The 18,217-nt window shown below is 41.8% G+C and overlaps 1 protein-coding gene across 2 annotated transcripts in view; it reads right to left on the bottom strand.

Moving 5' to 3' along the window:
* cpne5b (copine Vb) overlaps positions 1 to 9,653 on the bottom strand; it is a 196,329-nt gene extending 186,676 nt beyond the window's left edge. Inside the window, exon 1 of one of the 2 annotated variants that reach the window (XM_056252427.1) lies at positions 9,260 to 9,653. In XM_056252427.1, the coding sequence (XP_056108402.1) occupies positions 9,260 to 9,369 (110 nt within the window). In that variant the 5' untranslated portion in view covers positions 9,370 to 9,653. The remainder of the gene's footprint in view (positions 1 to 9,259) is intronic. The other variant, XM_056252428.1, reaches the window with a different exon arrangement.
* Between the last annotated feature and the right edge of the window lie 8,564 nt (positions 9,654 to 18,217).

Here is an 18,217-nt window from a genome sequence, read left to right as displayed (position 1 = left end):
ATGTGTGAAGGAGGACCTCGTGTTCGAGCACTAAGGAGCCATTAGTGATTGAGAACGATTAGCACAGACTATGCTGGGAAGTTCACAAGTCATTAAAACCATAAAGTCTGTTTATTCTGGCCAAGAGCCACCAACAGTACTTACACAACACAGGAAGAAAAGGCTAACACCAATCACAATCCTGGGTTCTGTAGTGGAGGAATCTGAAATTGATGATACCATTATAGATAATTATATTGTTGCATAAAAATTCATAACTTCTTCACACAACAGCAATCTCCACTTTAAAAAGTTCACTCAAATCTAGACACCAAATCTGCATGACTTTCTGCATACATTCTTTAACTGATCAAACTCATCGATTAAGCAAGGTCAGCATTAGTGTGTAGTTTTGAGGAGCGTGCGGCTCATGCATAAAATACCCACAGCAGACACACAAGGAATAAATGAATGTCTTAATTAATTAATTAATTAATTAATGTGTATTAATGTCTTCAAGCCAGATAATGGATTAGGTAGGCTAGCCGTTTATTTCGAAACATTATTAACCAAGGGTCCACAAAACCCTCCAAACAAGTGATTTTACTGAACATAAGCACTACTTGTGTAAACGCCACAATAAAAGTACATAGAATAAACCATTAATAAGATCCTGGTTGATGAGTGATGATCTCCCAGCTCTGCTATTCTGTGGCGCATACTAAATCCTTTCAATCTGAGCGATCAAACCAATCCAAGCGCACTCCAGCTGTGTCCGACTGGTCTCTACACATCGTCCCTACCCACTATACCTGAGATCCAGTTTCCATTGGTTGAACTTTGAACACTGCGTCATGATCTAGATATGTCTTTAATATGTCAGCAAATTTAAAAGCACTTGTTAAGTGATGGTCATATTCCTTATATTCACTGTAAAGCCAAGCTTCTAAGCTTTAAAACGACACCTTTGTTGTGCTGGTACACATACTTTATATTTAGAGGTTAAGGTTAACGATTAATCGATTAATTGAACGTTAATTTTAAAGTCCCCCTGTGGTGAAAATCAAGCTTTTAAGTTGTTTATATTTCTGTGGTGTTTTTAATGTGCTTTAAGACAAACCATGTGTACATTTATAAAAGAGTATTTTCTCCTTAAAACTGCTGTGAATCAAAAACACGACTGATCTCATGAAATGGCGTATGTATCACATGCCAATTCGTATTCCCATTTTTGGCGTGCTATCAACACGCATAATCGCTTTTCAGCGTGTTTATCAACGCCGTTGACTTAACGTTACATTACTGTATATATAAATATATGACCTACCCCAACCCCGTCCCTAAACCTACCCGTCACTGGGGTTAATACCATTTATGAGTCTTCCTCTACCATCCTAGGAAAAAAAATATCGCACCCCAGATGTAGATCTACATTTTGCTTCGTTTCGCTCGGACATTTAACGGCGTAGACATACACGCGGAATCACTCGGACATTTAACGGCGTAGACATACACGCAAAAGATGACGGTTCGTTTCGGCGTGGACATACACGCGGATAGCTCAAAATGCGTATAGATAACACGCCACTTGACTTGAAAGTGGCGTGTACGTTTACGCAAAGTCATGATGTCATGTTGCAAAAACACGGTCTGAAATCGTTGGCGTTTCTGACGTCACAAATTACCTTGTAACCAATCAGATCAACGTGTGATCGTCAATGAGTGGATCTGTCAGCTGAGTGAGTGAGTGGAGGCGGGGCTCATTTGCATGTTCATAAAACCGCATATACTAAATGAGGCAAGGGTGTAGAGTTACATTCAAGCTATTTTAAGGCATGATTCCTTTTTTATTTAAGGAGAAAAAAAAACGTTTAAATTTGTAATTTTGGTGATCAAAGATGATAGCCTGGATGCCAGCCGACCTTAGCCCCGCCCACAACATTAGAGGTCGGGAAGTTCGGTCTGGACTTGATCCGTTGTGGAGCAACTATGCTCGAACCAAAGCTGTTCGGACCAATCAAATGGTCAGGGCGGGCTTTATACGATGAAGGACAGATGATCAACCGTAACGTAATCATCCACGTCACCAAAGAGCGCTTGGGTTGAACTTGTTTACAACAAAGAATGGCTGCCGCTGGAGAATTGAGATGTGTAGATTCAGCCATCGCGTCTGTTATAGAAGATGTACAGCGCATTCATTTTAAAAAAGGAACAGAGAACCGCGATCAAGGCATTTGCCGATCGGAAAGATGTTTCTGCCGTCCTTCCTACGGGATTCAACATACGTCACTTACTCCGTTGCTCTGATTAGTTGTAACGTTAGGTCTAAACACGCCCCATAATCTAAGCCCAATGGAGCAGGATCAGACTCACATGCTGACTAGAGGGGGACTTTAACTACGATCGATTATGGAAATTTATGGAAATTGTCATCCCTAATTTTAAAGAATGTTGGTAGACAAACAGTTCGGGTATTGTATGTACTAAAAAAACAATATCTAACAGGTCACATTCTGATTCACTGAAAGAAATCGTCACTCATTCAGGAATCAGATTACACTACAATGTACTTCTCTGAGAAAAAAGAAGACTATGCTACAATAGTTACTTAGAATCAAGACTTTGTACAGATACAACTTGATCTTATTAACATCAGTATTTATTTACTAAGGCACTTACGTCTCATAGAATCACACCAGTACAGCATGAATCTTTCAGTATAATTTACCAGCTGACTTGACATGGATTCATAGAGAATGCTTTTTAAAATGACTTAAATGAGAAAATCAGTAGAGTCGAGTGGCTCATGAACACACTCACTAAAAATAATTCACAACAGAGAGGCTCTTTGCTTCAAATCAAACTGAAGAAAACACAGGCTCTCTGCCGGCATGGCAACCATGACCGGGAAAATGAACAATTGGATGAAGTTATTTACGGCACCTCTCCCACGTCCATCAGAAAAGCCCATGAAAAGCGCCAGTCAGCCATACTGAACAGCTATTTGTGCGAGACGACAATTGCCATGTGTCTGTCCATGTAAGAATACAGGGAACAAGGGTCAGACCTCTGAGGATCAGAAAAATCAATGTAGCTTGTGATCATAACATCTCAGGCTGGACCAGTTCTCCGCTGGGTTTCCAGGGTTGTCACCGCCTCCGGCTCGAACACCAATCACCCGCTGATCCTTATCGGCGGCGATGACCAAAACTCTGCTTCAAGAAATGTCTTCTGCTCGGTTGGCTTGACTTTGTTCTGGTTTGCTTCCTCAGTGCTTCAGTGGACTGCATCTTCATGGCGGATTGTCTTCTGAATCTGTTTTTGTCATTAGAGTGACTGCAGAATGTGGGCAGGCTTTCAACACTGCTCACCTCAAAGACATCCACTGTGCTCCCAACTCTCTCTTTTTTGTAATAAAGAGAGTCTTTTTTTTCCTAACGGCCCCTCACAGATTCTGCAGAGAGGCTTAAAAGTTTGAAAGCCGCCCACTCGGTTCAGTATTTAGGCCAGAGCGAATCGAAGGAGATATTAAGGGCTACACATTGGAGCAGTGGAGCGCGAGCGATGCCACCTGCCCGTGGAGCGCCATTGTCCTCTGCCCAGCGTAACAGCCTGGATAGACACAGTTTGAAGTGGGAGAAAATAAAGCCAGAGTTCATGAAACTCTTAGGGGACCTTGAACCAATTGGCAGAAGCTTTCAGAAACTATGACATAATGTGAGGTCCTGTGAGATGTGAGAATGGAGATCAGTGCTCGATGGCTGGTGTAGTGCTTACAAGCTCTGGATTATAATCGTAAGGTTCAAACTCCACAAGGGGCGATCCATAAATTATTACCATTGGCACAAAGGGCTTGACCTGGGTTTCTCCAGGGGGAATAAGCGTGCTAGAAATATTTAGCATGAAGCTAAATCACCTCATTAGCAGTGTTGGGCAAGCTGATCAAAAAAAAAAATCTAGCTAGCTAAGCTACAATGTACTCTAGAAATAGCTCCGCTAATTGAAAGCTACTGTTTAGAGAGAAAAAACTAGTTACACTACCAAGTATTTTGCAGCTTGCTACATTAAAGCTGCATCATATTTTCATGTTACAAATTAGTAAGGTAATTTATTCACATCCCTGTTTGTTAAAAGTACCCAAAATAGGCAATATCATATCATATATCATCACACATCACATATCATATATCATACATCAAATTATATCATTATATATCATATTATATCATATCATATCAAATTTCATATATCACATATCATATATCATATATCACATCACATCATATTGTTTGTAACACAAAACAATTCCAAAACACTTCTGAAGATATTTTGTAATCATATTTTTAATTATATTGATATATATGGAGCCCCTAAAGGGACATGGTGGTGGTAAAAAAAAAAATGAGATGGGAGGAAAAATAATAACTCAATGCTTTTGCGTTCTCTCGCAAATGTTTTGCATCCCCTTGAGAAACTCAGAAAGCTCCGTAGATAAATGATAAAATATAATATATTTATTATATTTGAATTATACCCAAACCAGGTAAAACATATATTATATTATATTATATTATATTATATTATATTATATTATTTTATATTATATTGCTCCTTATGCCTCAGTATAAGTCAACTGCATCATCTGATTTAGTCAAGTCAAGTGAGTGAGTCATTCCAACTGATATAAACTCAAACTAATTTCCAGCGACTTCAGTGATTCAGACTGGTTTGCCTGTGTAACGGAGGCCAGCTAGTAGTTGCTGTGCGAGTAAACCTCACTCCTCTGATCTCAATAGGCGCTCTAGCGACAGATGCTAGAGGCTGCAGTCTTTAGCCTCCTTGTTAGAGCGCCTGACTCTCATGCCGGAGACCCGGGTTCGAGGCCCGCTCGGAGCGGGTCGAGTGGGACCCGGGTGGAGGGGTTACATTGGTGCCGTGACCCGGATGGGAGTGAGGTTTAGGGGGGTGAGTGTAACGGAGGCCAGCTAGTAGTTGCTGTGCGAGAAAACCTCACTCCTCTGATCTCAATAGGCGCTCTAGCGCTAGAGGCTGCAGTCTTTAGCCTCCTTGTTAGAGCGCCTGACTCTCATGCCGGAGACCCGGGTTCGAGGCCCGCTCGGAGCGGGTCGAGTGGGACCCGGGTGGAGGGGTTACACCTGATCCACTGAAAAGAACTGATTCAAAAGAGTCATTCATTCTCAAATTGGACATTGCTTGTTATGATTCTAAATAGCCAATAGAGAATACTGAACAATTAGGGTTTCACAATGCTACCACACTACTTAATCAATAAAATTGCTTTGCTACTGGAAAACTACGTGCCTATTGCTTTAATTAGTAAGTTAATTAGCATCCCACTGGTCTCACTCACTCACAGTACCAAATGGCAATCTCTGTCACATTTACAGCATTCTGGTGACATTACTCGTATGGAGCTTTAGGTAGTAAGTAACCCACTGTGAAGGGTAAGTTGGGGCTCTTGTCTTGAGGATCCTTTTCAACCCTAAAATATGTCGTCCTATTGTGTTAAGGCTCATTCTCCGTGTTCAGCTCCATCTCACTCCCAGTCTATTACTTCTTTTCAAGTGCTCAAATCACTTGTAAATGCGCTGTTATCCACGCACAAGTACTGATGAAGAAAAGACGAGGGAAGTATACATTCAGCTTTATGGACTTCAAGCAAAGGCCAATGAAGCAGTTATGTGTTGCTTTAGATGACAGCATATCTCTGCTATCAGATCTGATAAATAAAACAGGGTTTTGCCGTTTCCATTGTCGATAGCACTTGAAAAGTCTTGTGGTGTAATCTTCCTTCCGCCTTATCCGGCTACAGTAATCCCAGCCTTATCTCGCCCGCCCCGAGCAAGAGAAAAATGCGTCACGAGGGTTTTTCTCTGACAGGTTTCTGATGCCTTATCATTGTGACAGGGATTTTAACGAGGGAACCGGTAATTGCTCTAAAATCACAGTAATTACATGCAAAAGACAGGCCGTAATTTTTATTTTCCCCCAGAATCCAGAGAAGGCGAGTGAATCACCATATCCGTGTGGTTTGAAGAGCAGACGGGAGGGGAATGGTTTTGAGAGATCTGTCCCCAGGTACACACTGACATTTCACACTGACGCTTATCTGTATTGTGATTGGCTGCTGGAAGCGATCAATCAACAAACATCACGCCTCCCCACAAAGCTCAGAGAATATGAAAGCAGAGGGAATTCTTTGCATATCGAACCCGTATTGCCGTTTATCTCTTGAACGGCATGGGTAGTAAACCTGGTACGATCTCTGGTGGCCAGAGAGTCTTATATGCTAGTGAATCTTGCGCTTTACAGATAAAGTATTTACAAAATCATAAAGGAACAATGCAAGGGAGCTACACCCCGGAGTGCACCCGAAAAACATCACAGCATTCCTCTCGTCTCCCAAAAGCAATACAAATCAACACAAGTTTGATCTATGCGCCACATCCCTTTCAAGCTTTTTTTTTTTGGAAAAGATGTTGAATAATTGAATGCTCGCGATTAAAATCAGGACATGTCTAGTTACAGTAGGTATAAAAACAGTCTTCATAAGCAAGCACTCTTATCACACAATTATCTGGATTGTATAATGAGCACAAAGTGTTAAACAGGCACCAATTAGAGATTTGGATGTGTTATATAAACAGCAAGTGGTTTAGATCACTATTCAAGAAACCAAATGGATTCTCGAATGTTGCATGAATAAAAATGGTTGGCATTCTGATAAGAGTCTCCTGTTTGCACGGGAATTGCTTGGGAAGGAGTTCCTGAAAACATATTATGTCCAAAGTCATCATGATGACATGTGCACTGAAAGAACACATCTCATTGATAATAAAAGAGCTTAAATTGAAAGAGCGCCGTGTGATGTAAACTCCCACACAGAGTTTCCATTTTCCTTACAAATGGCATAACCGTCACACGACCATTCAGATGTAATGGAGTCTATTTGGCCGGACCTTTGAATGCAAACTTGTTGAAATCCATTATAGATTTCATCTGCTGATCCTTCTGTTTGTCACTCTATGAAAACAGCTCTCGGTCAGGCTCTATATATGTGACTGGACTGCCAAGGGGAATTGAAGCTCCTGTTTCATGGATCCGATGGAATCACGTTTATGTGCGTCGATCCCCACATCCTGCTCTAGTGCCCGAGGTCATGCTCACCCCATTACCACAATCCACAATCCAGATCGCTAATTAATGATTACTTTTTAAAGAATGGATTATGTGCAGTCAGCTGGTCATTAGCGCAAAATAAATACAAATTATATTACATGTGTGCATATACATATCTAATCATAATGTTGGCAGTGGATATTGTGTTATTTTTGTGGCATTCATCGTCACTCCAGGCTTTTAAAGAAAAGAAAATGACACGTATGGATTTCACACTTATTATTCATTGTTATTTCCACTCACAGTTAACCCTCAAAGGGTCATAGAAATCAATATCACCCACTATTTATCACATGTTAGCAATACATGCAGGGAAAAGAGAAATGGTCCACAGGTGCAGGCAGCCATAAATCACCATGGACTTCTTTCTCTTCCTTTATCTGCAAGTCACTTCAAATCAAGACAAATCATCCTGGCACAAAAATAATTGCACGTATCCATTCCACAGTGATTCATTTTCATTTAAATGCAATTAATCATCTCTTAGGAATCCGCCTCATTGTATCATCACATTTGTGCAATGCAATACAGATTTCATTTTTAAATAATGTCTTATAATAATAAGCTTATATTCAACCAGTGAACAAAAGACAGCCACTTCCAGCACACCAATATGAATATTCATGTACGTGTGAATCAATAACTGGGAAATTCCTGGTGTTTGAATCAGTCACCGTAACACAGCTGATCAGTTTTCTCTAATATTGCATGTTGAGATCAGGGTAAATCAACAACATTATATATGAGACTTGCAAATCAGTAGATTGGGAGGACATTTTACTACAGTTAAAATCACATTAAGAAGGTTGTGTCAAAAATTGTAAAACATTAAGATAATCTTTTATTGCATGAAGCAATTATGAGAATCTTAATCACAAATTTATGAAATAATCCCAATTATGACACAGTAAGTCATCCAAAAAAAGGTCTGCGTGGATATAAGGGAAGGACTGCATTGCACAGTGATATTTTCCATGTGTCTTCTTGAAAGTTATTTCTATATTGAAAATGAGGAACGAGAAAGCTCTATCTATCTTTCTAAGAAGCTGCTGGGATCATGTCTGTCTGCTCCTCTTTCAAAACCTCATGAAGGTCCACCAAATTTATGTCAACCTCCAGCTCAGGCAGCTCTTTTAAGGGATAGATAAAATAATAGGGATAGGTAAAATACAAATCCAGATACGCTTATGCAATTACTACCCAAAACAAAAAACAGGGGTGAATTCAGGTTGATTGGGACACTTTCCCAAGTCATCCCAATATCAAAAATGGTTCCAATCACCCTGAATTCACCCTATATGTTGCATCAGAGACAGGTAAAGCAGAATACAGATGTAACCCTAGGCTTCTCTCTGCATTCATGATGAGAGAGTGTTTACACAGTCAGCCAATCGATCAATGAGTGCAACTATACCGCTGCTGTTCAACATATAGAGCCTGTGATCGAGCAGAGAATATATAATGAACACGAGAGCAGAGCAAACAGAGCACATCATGCATTCATCACAGATCTTACATCTCGACACATGTGCTGTCACACGTATTCCGACTAAATAACTCGTGAACTGTTGCATAAATCCATATAATAATCGTGTTTGTGAGAGTTAAGAAAAATCAATGAGAATGTAGAATGCACAATATTCGTATATCAGCTCTCTGCATAATTATTCAACTGTTGTAACACTTTAAACAAGAGGCATTATTATGTAGGCTATTATTGATACTTAGAGGTAACTGTCCCCACCCCACCCATAAACAAAACTTCCTAATTCACAAAAATTGACCGTACAAATAGGCCTAGAATGTAAAAAAAAAAATCCCTAGTCGATTAAACTTAACGCTTTCTTTCAGTGTTATAAACACCTGATTCTTTCTTCATGCTCTATTATCACGTGCAACATCTATTCAGTGGCATTCCCAACAGCAGAATGATAGTTTTGGATAACTTCCCTCACTATAAACGTCGTTGATATATTCTGAAAGATGTTTTATTCTAGCAGAGGCGTTTGTGGTGCTGCACGCGCGTTTTGTCCCTCCAGCTGCGCGCGCTGTCACTCGCACCGGACTCCGGGTTTCTTACCTGCACGAAACTGTGATCTCCACTTTGGTGGCGGGGATGTTCCCCGTTAACGGGTCGAACTCGTAGACCGAAGCCATGTCCTCCAGTTTGTCCATGATGTCTCCCTCCATGAGCGCGCGCGGCTCGGGGCAGTTCCACGGCTCGCGCAGCCTGGCCCCGCGGAGGCTGTCACGGTCCCGCTCGGACCACGCAGGAGTTAACAAGGCCAGGGTATTAATGAAGAGCCCCCCTACAACTCAAGAAACTTGAACGGGGTTGTTAAAGTCGGGGGGAAGTCGCTTTAAACTGTGCTGGAGAATCTGGTGGTCAGCTGGCGTTCATCAGCAGAGAGAGGGAAAGATCTCCTCTGCACATCAAGTGCTCTACATGTGCGCTCGTGAAGAGCATCCAGCCAGCGCGCGCTCCAGCCCTACCCTACTATCTGTTCAACACGCGCATGCGCACTGATGCTCTCCGGTGGGCTACACTCAGCACAGGCGTCTGCACGTCAATGAAAGGCGAATCACAATTATATTGTGCCAAAATGTATTCGATACATTGAAGCAATAAGACACGGGAGTTTGTGTTATTACTGATTTTACCATGTGTAAGGAGAGTTCTTGGTCACAGCTGGCCTGGGGTTAATAAAGACTTAATTTAATATACATTTCTATTAGCATAATGTTTTATAAAATAGCAGCAATAGCTAAAAACAACAACAACACTAACGTTCAATAAATCATTACATCTGTCATTTTAAAATAAATAAATAAATAAATAAATGATATAAATAAATTATTTCGAGTAGTAGCCTATAGTTGCTATAAGGTTGCTATAGCAACTTGGCACATTAACACTGGATTTAGCTGGTGTGTGTGTGTGTGTGTGTGTGTGTGTGCGCTATGGTTATAATTTGTTGACTATTTTTCAAATAAAAGATGTCTTGTATCATAAAACGATGAACTTTTGCTTGAAAACAATGAAAAAGGCCTAATTCACAATCTTGGTACACTCAAAAAGAGAGAGGGAGAGAGGGAGAGAGGGAGGTTTATGAGCAAACAACTCAATTTGATATTGCTATGCTATACTTTTGATATTTGTTTCAGTAGCAATATATAATGTGGCACAAGATAAGTGATACTCCCTCACAAAAGAACAAGGCTATCTGGACAAATAATCGAGTGAGATTTCAGCAGTCAGGAAGTGTACCTTTAAGAGAATCTTAACTTGAAGAAAAGTGCAGAATGCCACTCCAAATGCAAATGATTGGATAGTACCAGTTTCTTGGAGTAGAAATCAAAGGAAGAAAGGAGCGAATAGTGGAAATTTTCATAGAAGTCACAAAATTATGACAGAATAAATTGAATTTTCTACTGAAACAAATATCAAAAAGTATCGAGTTGTTTGCTCATAAAGCTCTCTCTCTCTCTCTCTGTTCCTCTCTCTTATATATATCAAGGTTTGGAAAACAGTTCTAGAAAATTCCAGAAAGTTATAAACAGTTCTAGGAAGTGCTACTTACTTATAAGCAGTAACATTTGTTATAGAGTTGTTCCTTTTTTTCTTTTCTTTTTTTACTTTTAGGACATTTTTCATTGTTTTTAAACAAAAGTTCATCGGTTTGTGTTATGTTGCGGGTCAATTTGACCCGTTTCGATTTTCAAGTTGTTGGAAATACTGGTTAACCTTTGTTTTTTTTTCTTGATATTTTGTGACTTTTTCTCATTTATCATGATGAACATGCATGCAAAGTTTCAACATGCTGATGTGTTTTGACATATACAAACAAAATTACTGTTACGTTCGTGATGTTCGCGGGTCAATTTGACCCTCATAGACAGCCATTCAAAAGCAACTGTACAGACACAAAATAAAAACATTTATTTTCTGTATGTCAGGGCACTTCAACTCCAGTTCTAACGTGCAAGTGCATCTAAAAGTGCTCTAACCCTAACCAAACACACTTGAAAAAGTTAAAATTACAGTGTTCAGAATTATTTGCAAATTACAGATGAAAATCTTTGTCAGACACAGATAGTAAAATAAGCTCTCATTTCAATATTCAAAATATCTAAAATACCTAGTTTTTAACCAAAACTTTTATGTAGGATTTTCAAAGGCAGCTTCACAGAGCCAAAAATAAATAAAAAACATTTATTTGATGTATGTTTTTGTTATGTTTGGTTTCTCACTCCCCAGTGAGTGAATAATGAAACTATGAAAATAGGTCTTAGGAAACTAGGTAAAGTTAACTTAGGAAAATGAAAAATTTTCATTATACAGCAATTTTTTTTGTTCAGTTACGATGTTCAAAGCATAAAATGTAAAAAATAAAATAAAATAAAAAGTAAAAAAATAAAATATATGCAAAAAAAATCAGTATACTGTTTATTTTCCAATTTTGTCAAAACAAAACTGTTTTAAAAACATTTTCATAAATCATATTTTCAGATATAATGTTTTTGTAATGTTTGACAAATGTTGATATTAAAAGTTTACAGTTTGTATCTAAATCTTTGTTGTTTTTCATAGTGTGATTTTTGAGGAATTGTATTGAGTCCAATTAGGGTCAATTTGACCCGGTCCATAAGGGGTGTACACAGAAATCGAACAGAACACAAGGGTTAAGGTACAGGAAATCTTTTCTTTGACAAATAGTCAAATTTATAACTCTAGTGTGCACACATCATCTCATCCAATCAGAAACTGAGTTAGAACAATCAAAGGTTGTTGTTTTTGTTGTTGTTGCTCTGTCTCAAACGTGGATATAATGTTCCCATATCTGTCTGCTATAAGTAAACAGTAAAGTAAATATAATGCTAAAGTACAGAAGTCTACAGCTAATCTTAAACTGTCAATTAAAGAAGAGAACCTGATTAGACCAGTTTTGTCATTTAACAACCATTAATCAAATCAAAATGAAATTATATACATAAAATGTAATTTTACTTACTTTTAAACTGGCTATTGTCATGTAATCCTTTATACAAAGGTACTACTTTATATATGATATATTGCTGTAACCTCAGGAGGGTGGCGGTCATATATGATTGTTTTTTCTTCCCTGTAGCTAATTTCTAATTGGTTAAACTGACTGCATTTGTGTTACACCTCGCCTCATCCCCCTCTACGTTATTATTCATTGCTGATTAACAATCTAAAGCAAAGCCTCCACTAATGATTCTGTGCTAAAGATGATGAAGTTCCTCTGTAATATTTACCCCCATCTTCCATTGCAGAGGACAGATAATTCTCCCAAAATGCATCCATAATAAATAAACAAAGTAATAATAAAGAAATAAAATGAGAGAGAGAGAGAGAGGGAGAGAGAGACTGGGAAGGATTCTATGAATTCAGCACCACTACATGTGGACAGCTCCCAAGAGCCGAAGTGAACAAGTTCAGTGTGTTTCCCAAACGGCACACTTGTTGAATAGCAGCTCAACCACAGAAAAGACAGACATTATTTGCAAACACTTTCCCTGTTGCCTAAAAAAAAACATTAATAATGTATAAAATGGGGGCAGTGAAAGAAAACATCATGCAATTAACGTGCCTTTTCTTTTATATCACGGAAAAGCAGTGCACATTGTTATTTTTTTCAGGGAGTTCGACTGCAGCAGACCTTTTCAGAACCAAAAAAAAAAACATTTCCAAGAAACGCCAGAGCACAGAACGAAAGGACTAACACAGTAAATTCACACACAGTCCTCACAGTTCCTCGTAGCCACATTTCTTCTCCCTCAGGATGCGGGTCTATTAAACTCGATTGTTTTCCTCCCTTTTCCTTAGACGGTTTAAAGGTGCATTGTGTAATATTTAAGACTATATTTAATAACTATGTTTTCAGTGGTGTATAAAGACCTTACATAATGACCCGTTATGTTTTAAAACCTTAGAATGAGCCATGTCTATCTACATACACCACGGGTCCCCTTACACACTGAAATAGCCATTTTGCACTACCATGTTTCTACGGTGGCCCTAGACGGACAAACTACTACCGAGCGCATTTCGTCACTATGTTGTTCTTCATGCAAAGAAGCTAGCTAAAGTCTGCGAATAAAACACTGACACAATGATGAACAAGTAACAATAATATTCGCAATTACACAATTTTACTGAATAATTAGGTATACATAAATTTCTTTATTTTTTGCAAATAAACCTCATTGCTTAACTGGCTACTCTCTGCTGTCTCAGACGACGACATCTTATCCTGTCGGCCACCGTAACTTCTATTGGTTACAATTCGCAACCTCACCACTAGATGCCGCTAAAATGTACACACTGTACCTTTAAGTAGAATGGTCTAAGCTCTGGAGACACTTTGGAAATCAATGGGCACGGAAACAGCCTCACGCTGGCACCGAGACCACCCTCGCCTCCCCGTACCCTCCGCGTGAGTCATGAGTGTAAAGGCATCGGGATGGGCGTGTGGGTGGACGTGAGGACCTGCAGATGTGGTCCTAGTTTTGAGGTCTAATTGAGCCTCATGCAGTGCCTTCAACACCACACCAATGAGAAGAACCACTGCCAGTATTCAACTTTGACCCCGTGACAAATATTAATTAACACCCAGTGCCAAAAAAGCCACAGTAGCTGATCTGATGGCGATGCCAGGGTGACGATGGGATGCAAAACTGGATCTCCGAACTGGAAAACCGGGACCAGATGGGAAGGCAAAGCTGCCACATAGAACAAAGACAGGAAAGAATAATGTTTTCCATAATGTCAGCCAAACTGCACCATTCACTGTGATTTGGGGCTTTAATTACTGTGTTTCTTCCACATTGCGTCAACGGGGCCAGAAATAGGCCTATTTGAGTGCAATTAAACGGAGGGAATTGAAGGGGTAAGGTCCAAATGAAGACCCTTGCGAAGTCTTGATGAGATGATTAATACGGGTGCGAAAAGGTCTGGGGGGTCAAATACAGACAGGCTTATACTTCCCATCCTGCTCGCCATCTAAGACAGAATTTGTGTGAAGTCACATCTATTGTGGCGCCATCTTTTAAATAGCAGTCTAAGGCCTTGTCCACACGAATACATTTTCGTTTGAAAACGCATCTTTTTCTCTCTTTTTCTCGTTTTGGCCTTCAGTCCACTCTGAGACGCTGTTATCGCGTTGTGTTGTGGACTGTCAAAACGGAGGTATTTAAAAACGATGATGTAAGTTTAGTATTGTGACACATATTGTAAAAATAGATATTCATGTTTATACCGGTATTGTGCCTGTTATGTGCTGTTCACTTTCACACACAGCTACTTTGCACACTCTTCATATCACATCCTGCAAAGATGACAGAAAATTCACTGGCATTTGCTGTCCTGCGGCGAAACATGAGAGCAGTTGTGTTTTAGACCAAACTTATGGTGACTGAGAGCGAACTGGACGCATCAGTGAATGCTGAGATATTTTGCTAAAAAAAAAAAGATCCTGTCAGAAGAATTGCGCAATAACTTTATCATTTTATCATCTCTACACTGGTTACCTATTAAGTTCCGTATCAATTACAAAGTACTACTACTGACCTATAAAGCCCTAAATGGTCTAGCTCCTGTGTATTTAATGGACCTTCTATCTCCCTACAATCCATCGCGCATTAATATTATGAACAGCAGCTATGCTAATTATTTCCCATCTGCTTTTCTGCTGTTATCTCGGGACACTAGTCCGGAGGTAAATAGCGTTCGTCAGCTCCAGTTTGTATCCAGCCTCTCACGGAGACTTCGCAGTCCCCAACACCTGCGATGAGACGACTCGACGCCTGTGAAGAGACGACTACACGCCTGTGAAGAGACGACTAAACTTCTGTGAAGAGACGACTACTCGCCTGTGAAGAGACGTCTACACGCCTGTGAAGAGACGACTAGACGCCTGTGAAGAGACGACTATACGCCTGTGAAGAGAGACGACTAAACGCCTGTGAAGAGACGACTTGACGCCTGTGAAGAGACGACTACACGCCTGTGAAGAGACGACTAAACGCCTGTGAAGAGATGACTAAACGCCTGTGAAGAGATGACTAAACGCCTGTGAAGAGACGACTAAACGCCTGTGAAGAGACGACTACACGCCTGTGAAGAGACGACTAAACGCCTGTGAAGAGACGACTAGACGCCTGTGAAGAGACGACTATACGTCTGAGACGACTACACGCCTGTGAAGAGACGACTACACGCCTGTGAAGAGACGACTCGACGCCTGTGAAGAGACGACTACACGCCTGTGAAGAGACGACTAGACGCCTTTGAAGAGACGACTACACGCCTGTGAAGAGACGACTAAACGTCTGTGAAGAGACGACTAAACGCCTGTGAAGAGACGACTAGACGCCTGTGAAGAGATGACTAAACGCCTGTGAAGAGACGACTAGACGCCTGTGAAGAGACGACTACACGCCTGTGAAGAGACGACTCGACGCCTGTGAAGAGACGACTAAACGCCTGTGAAGAGACGACTAGACGCCTGTGAAGAGACGACTAAACGCCTGTGAAGAGACGACTAGACGCCTGTGAAGAGATGACTACACGCCTGTGAAGAGACGACTAGACGCCTGTGAAGAGACGACTAGACGCCTGTGAAGAGACGACTCGACGCCTGTGAAGAGACGACTAAACGCCTGTGAAGAGACGACTAGACGCCTGTGAAGAGACGACTAAACGCCTGTGAAGAGAGACGACTACACGCCTGTGAAGAGACGACTAGACGCCTGTGAAGAGACGACTAGACGCCTGTGAAGAGACGACTCGACGCCTGTGAAGAGACGACTAAACGCCTGTGAAGAGACGACTAGACGCCTGTGAAGAGACGACTACACGCCTGTGAAGAGACGACTCGACGCCTGTGAAGAGACGACTAAACGCCTGTGAAGAGACGACTAGACGCCTGTGAAGAGACGACTAAACGCCTGTGAAGAGAGACGACTAAACGCCTGTGAAGAGACGACTAGACGCCTGTGAAGAGACGACTACACGCCTGTGAAGAGACGACTAAACGCCTGTGAAGAGACGACTACACGCCTGTGAAGAGACGACTAAACGCCTGTGAAGAGACGACTACACGCCTGTGAAGAGACGACTACACGCCTGTGAAGAGACGACTAAACGCCTGTGAAGAGACGACTAAACGCCTGTGAAGAGACGACTAAACGCCTGTGAAGAGACGACTAGACGCCTGTGAAGAGACGACTACACGCCTGTGAAGAGACGACTAAACGCCTGTGAAGAGACGACTACACGCCTGTGAAGAGACGACTAAACGCCTGTGAAGAGACGACTAGACGCCTGTGAAGAGACGACTACACGCCTGTGAAGAGACGACTAAACGCCTGTGAAGAGACGACTAGACGCCTGTGAAGAGACGACTACACGCCTGTGAAGAGACGACTAAACGCCTGTGAAGAGACGACTAGACGCCTGTGAAGAGACGACTATACGTCTGAGACGACTACACGCCTGTGAAGAGACGACTACACGCCTGTGAAGAGACGACTCGACGCCTGTGAAGAGACGACTAAACGCCTGTGAAGAGAGACGACTAAACGCCTGTGAAGAGACGACTCGACGCCTGTGAAGAGACGACTAAACGCCTGTGAAGAGAGACGACTAAACGCCTGTGAAGAGACGACTAGACGCCTGTGAAGAGACGACTACACGCCTGTGAAGAGACGACTAAACGCCTGTGAAGAGACGACTCAACACCTGTGAAGAGACGACTCAACACCTGTGAAGAGACGACTAAACGCCTGTGAAGAGACGACTAGACGCCTGTGAAGAGACGACTACACGCCTGTGAAGAGACGACTCGACGCCTGTGAAGAGACGACTCAACACCTGTGAAGAGACGACTAAACGCCTGTGAAGAGACGACTAAACGCCTGTGAAGAGACGACTAGACGCCTGTGAAGAGACGACTACACGCCTGTGAAGAGACGACTAAACGCCTGTGAAGAGACGACTACACGCCTGTGAAGAGACGACTAAACGCCTGTGAAGAGACGACTAGACGCCTGTGAAGAGACGACTACACGCCTGTGAAGAGACGACTAAACGCCTGTGAAGAGACGACTAGACGCCTGTGAAGAGACGACTAGACGCCTGTGAAGAGACGACTATACGTCTGAGACGACTACACGCCTGTGAAGAGACGACTACACGCCTGTGAAGAGACGACTCGACGCCTGTGAAGAGACGACTACACGCCTGTGAAGAGACGACTAAACGCCTGTGAAGAGACGACTACACGCCTGTGAAGAGACGACTCGACGCCTGTGAAGAGACGACTACACGCCTGTGAAGAGACGACTAAACGCCTGTGAAGAGACGACTACACGCCTGTGAAGAGACGACTCGACGCCTGTGAAGAGACGACTACACGCCTGTGAAGAGACGACTAAACGCCTGTGAAGAGACGACTACACGCCTGTGAAGAGACGACTAAACGCCTGTGAAGAGACGACTACACGCCTGTGAAGAGACGACTATACGTCTGAGACGACTATACGCCTGTGAAGAGACGACTACACGCCTGTGAAGAGACGACTCGACGCCTGTGAAGAGACGACTCGACGCCTGTGAAGAGACGACTCGACGCCTGTGAAGAGACGACTCGACGCCTGTGAAGAGACGACTAAACGCCTGTGAAGAGACGACTAGACGCCTGTGAAGAGACGACTAAACGCCTGTGAAGAGAGATGACTAAACGCCTGTGAAGAGACGACTAGACGCCTGTGAAGAGACGACTAAACGCCTGTGAAGAGACGACTAGACGCCTGTGAAGAGACGACTAAACGCCTGTGAAGAGACGACTTGACGCCTGTTTTCAGGCGTATTCCAAAAGTTTCTCATCCACACCGAAACTTCGGAAAACCCTAGTGCTTTTAAACGAAAACGCCGTTTTCAAATGTATCCGGATTAATGTAGACGTAGACAATAGCCTGCGCTCATGAACAAATCACATCTCCACCACCAACA

This window comes from Rhinichthys klamathensis, unplaced genomic scaffold, assembly GCF_029890125.1.
Source record: "Rhinichthys klamathensis goyatoka isolate OS25496 unplaced genomic scaffold, OSU_Roscu_1.1 h1tg000095l_1, whole genome shotgun sequence".
Classification (NCBI taxonomy): Eukaryota; Metazoa; Chordata; class Actinopteri; order Cypriniformes; family Leuciscidae; genus Rhinichthys; species Rhinichthys klamathensis.
Note: the sequence above shows the minus strand (reverse complement) of the source record. Positions and strands in the feature narration are given on the sequence as shown.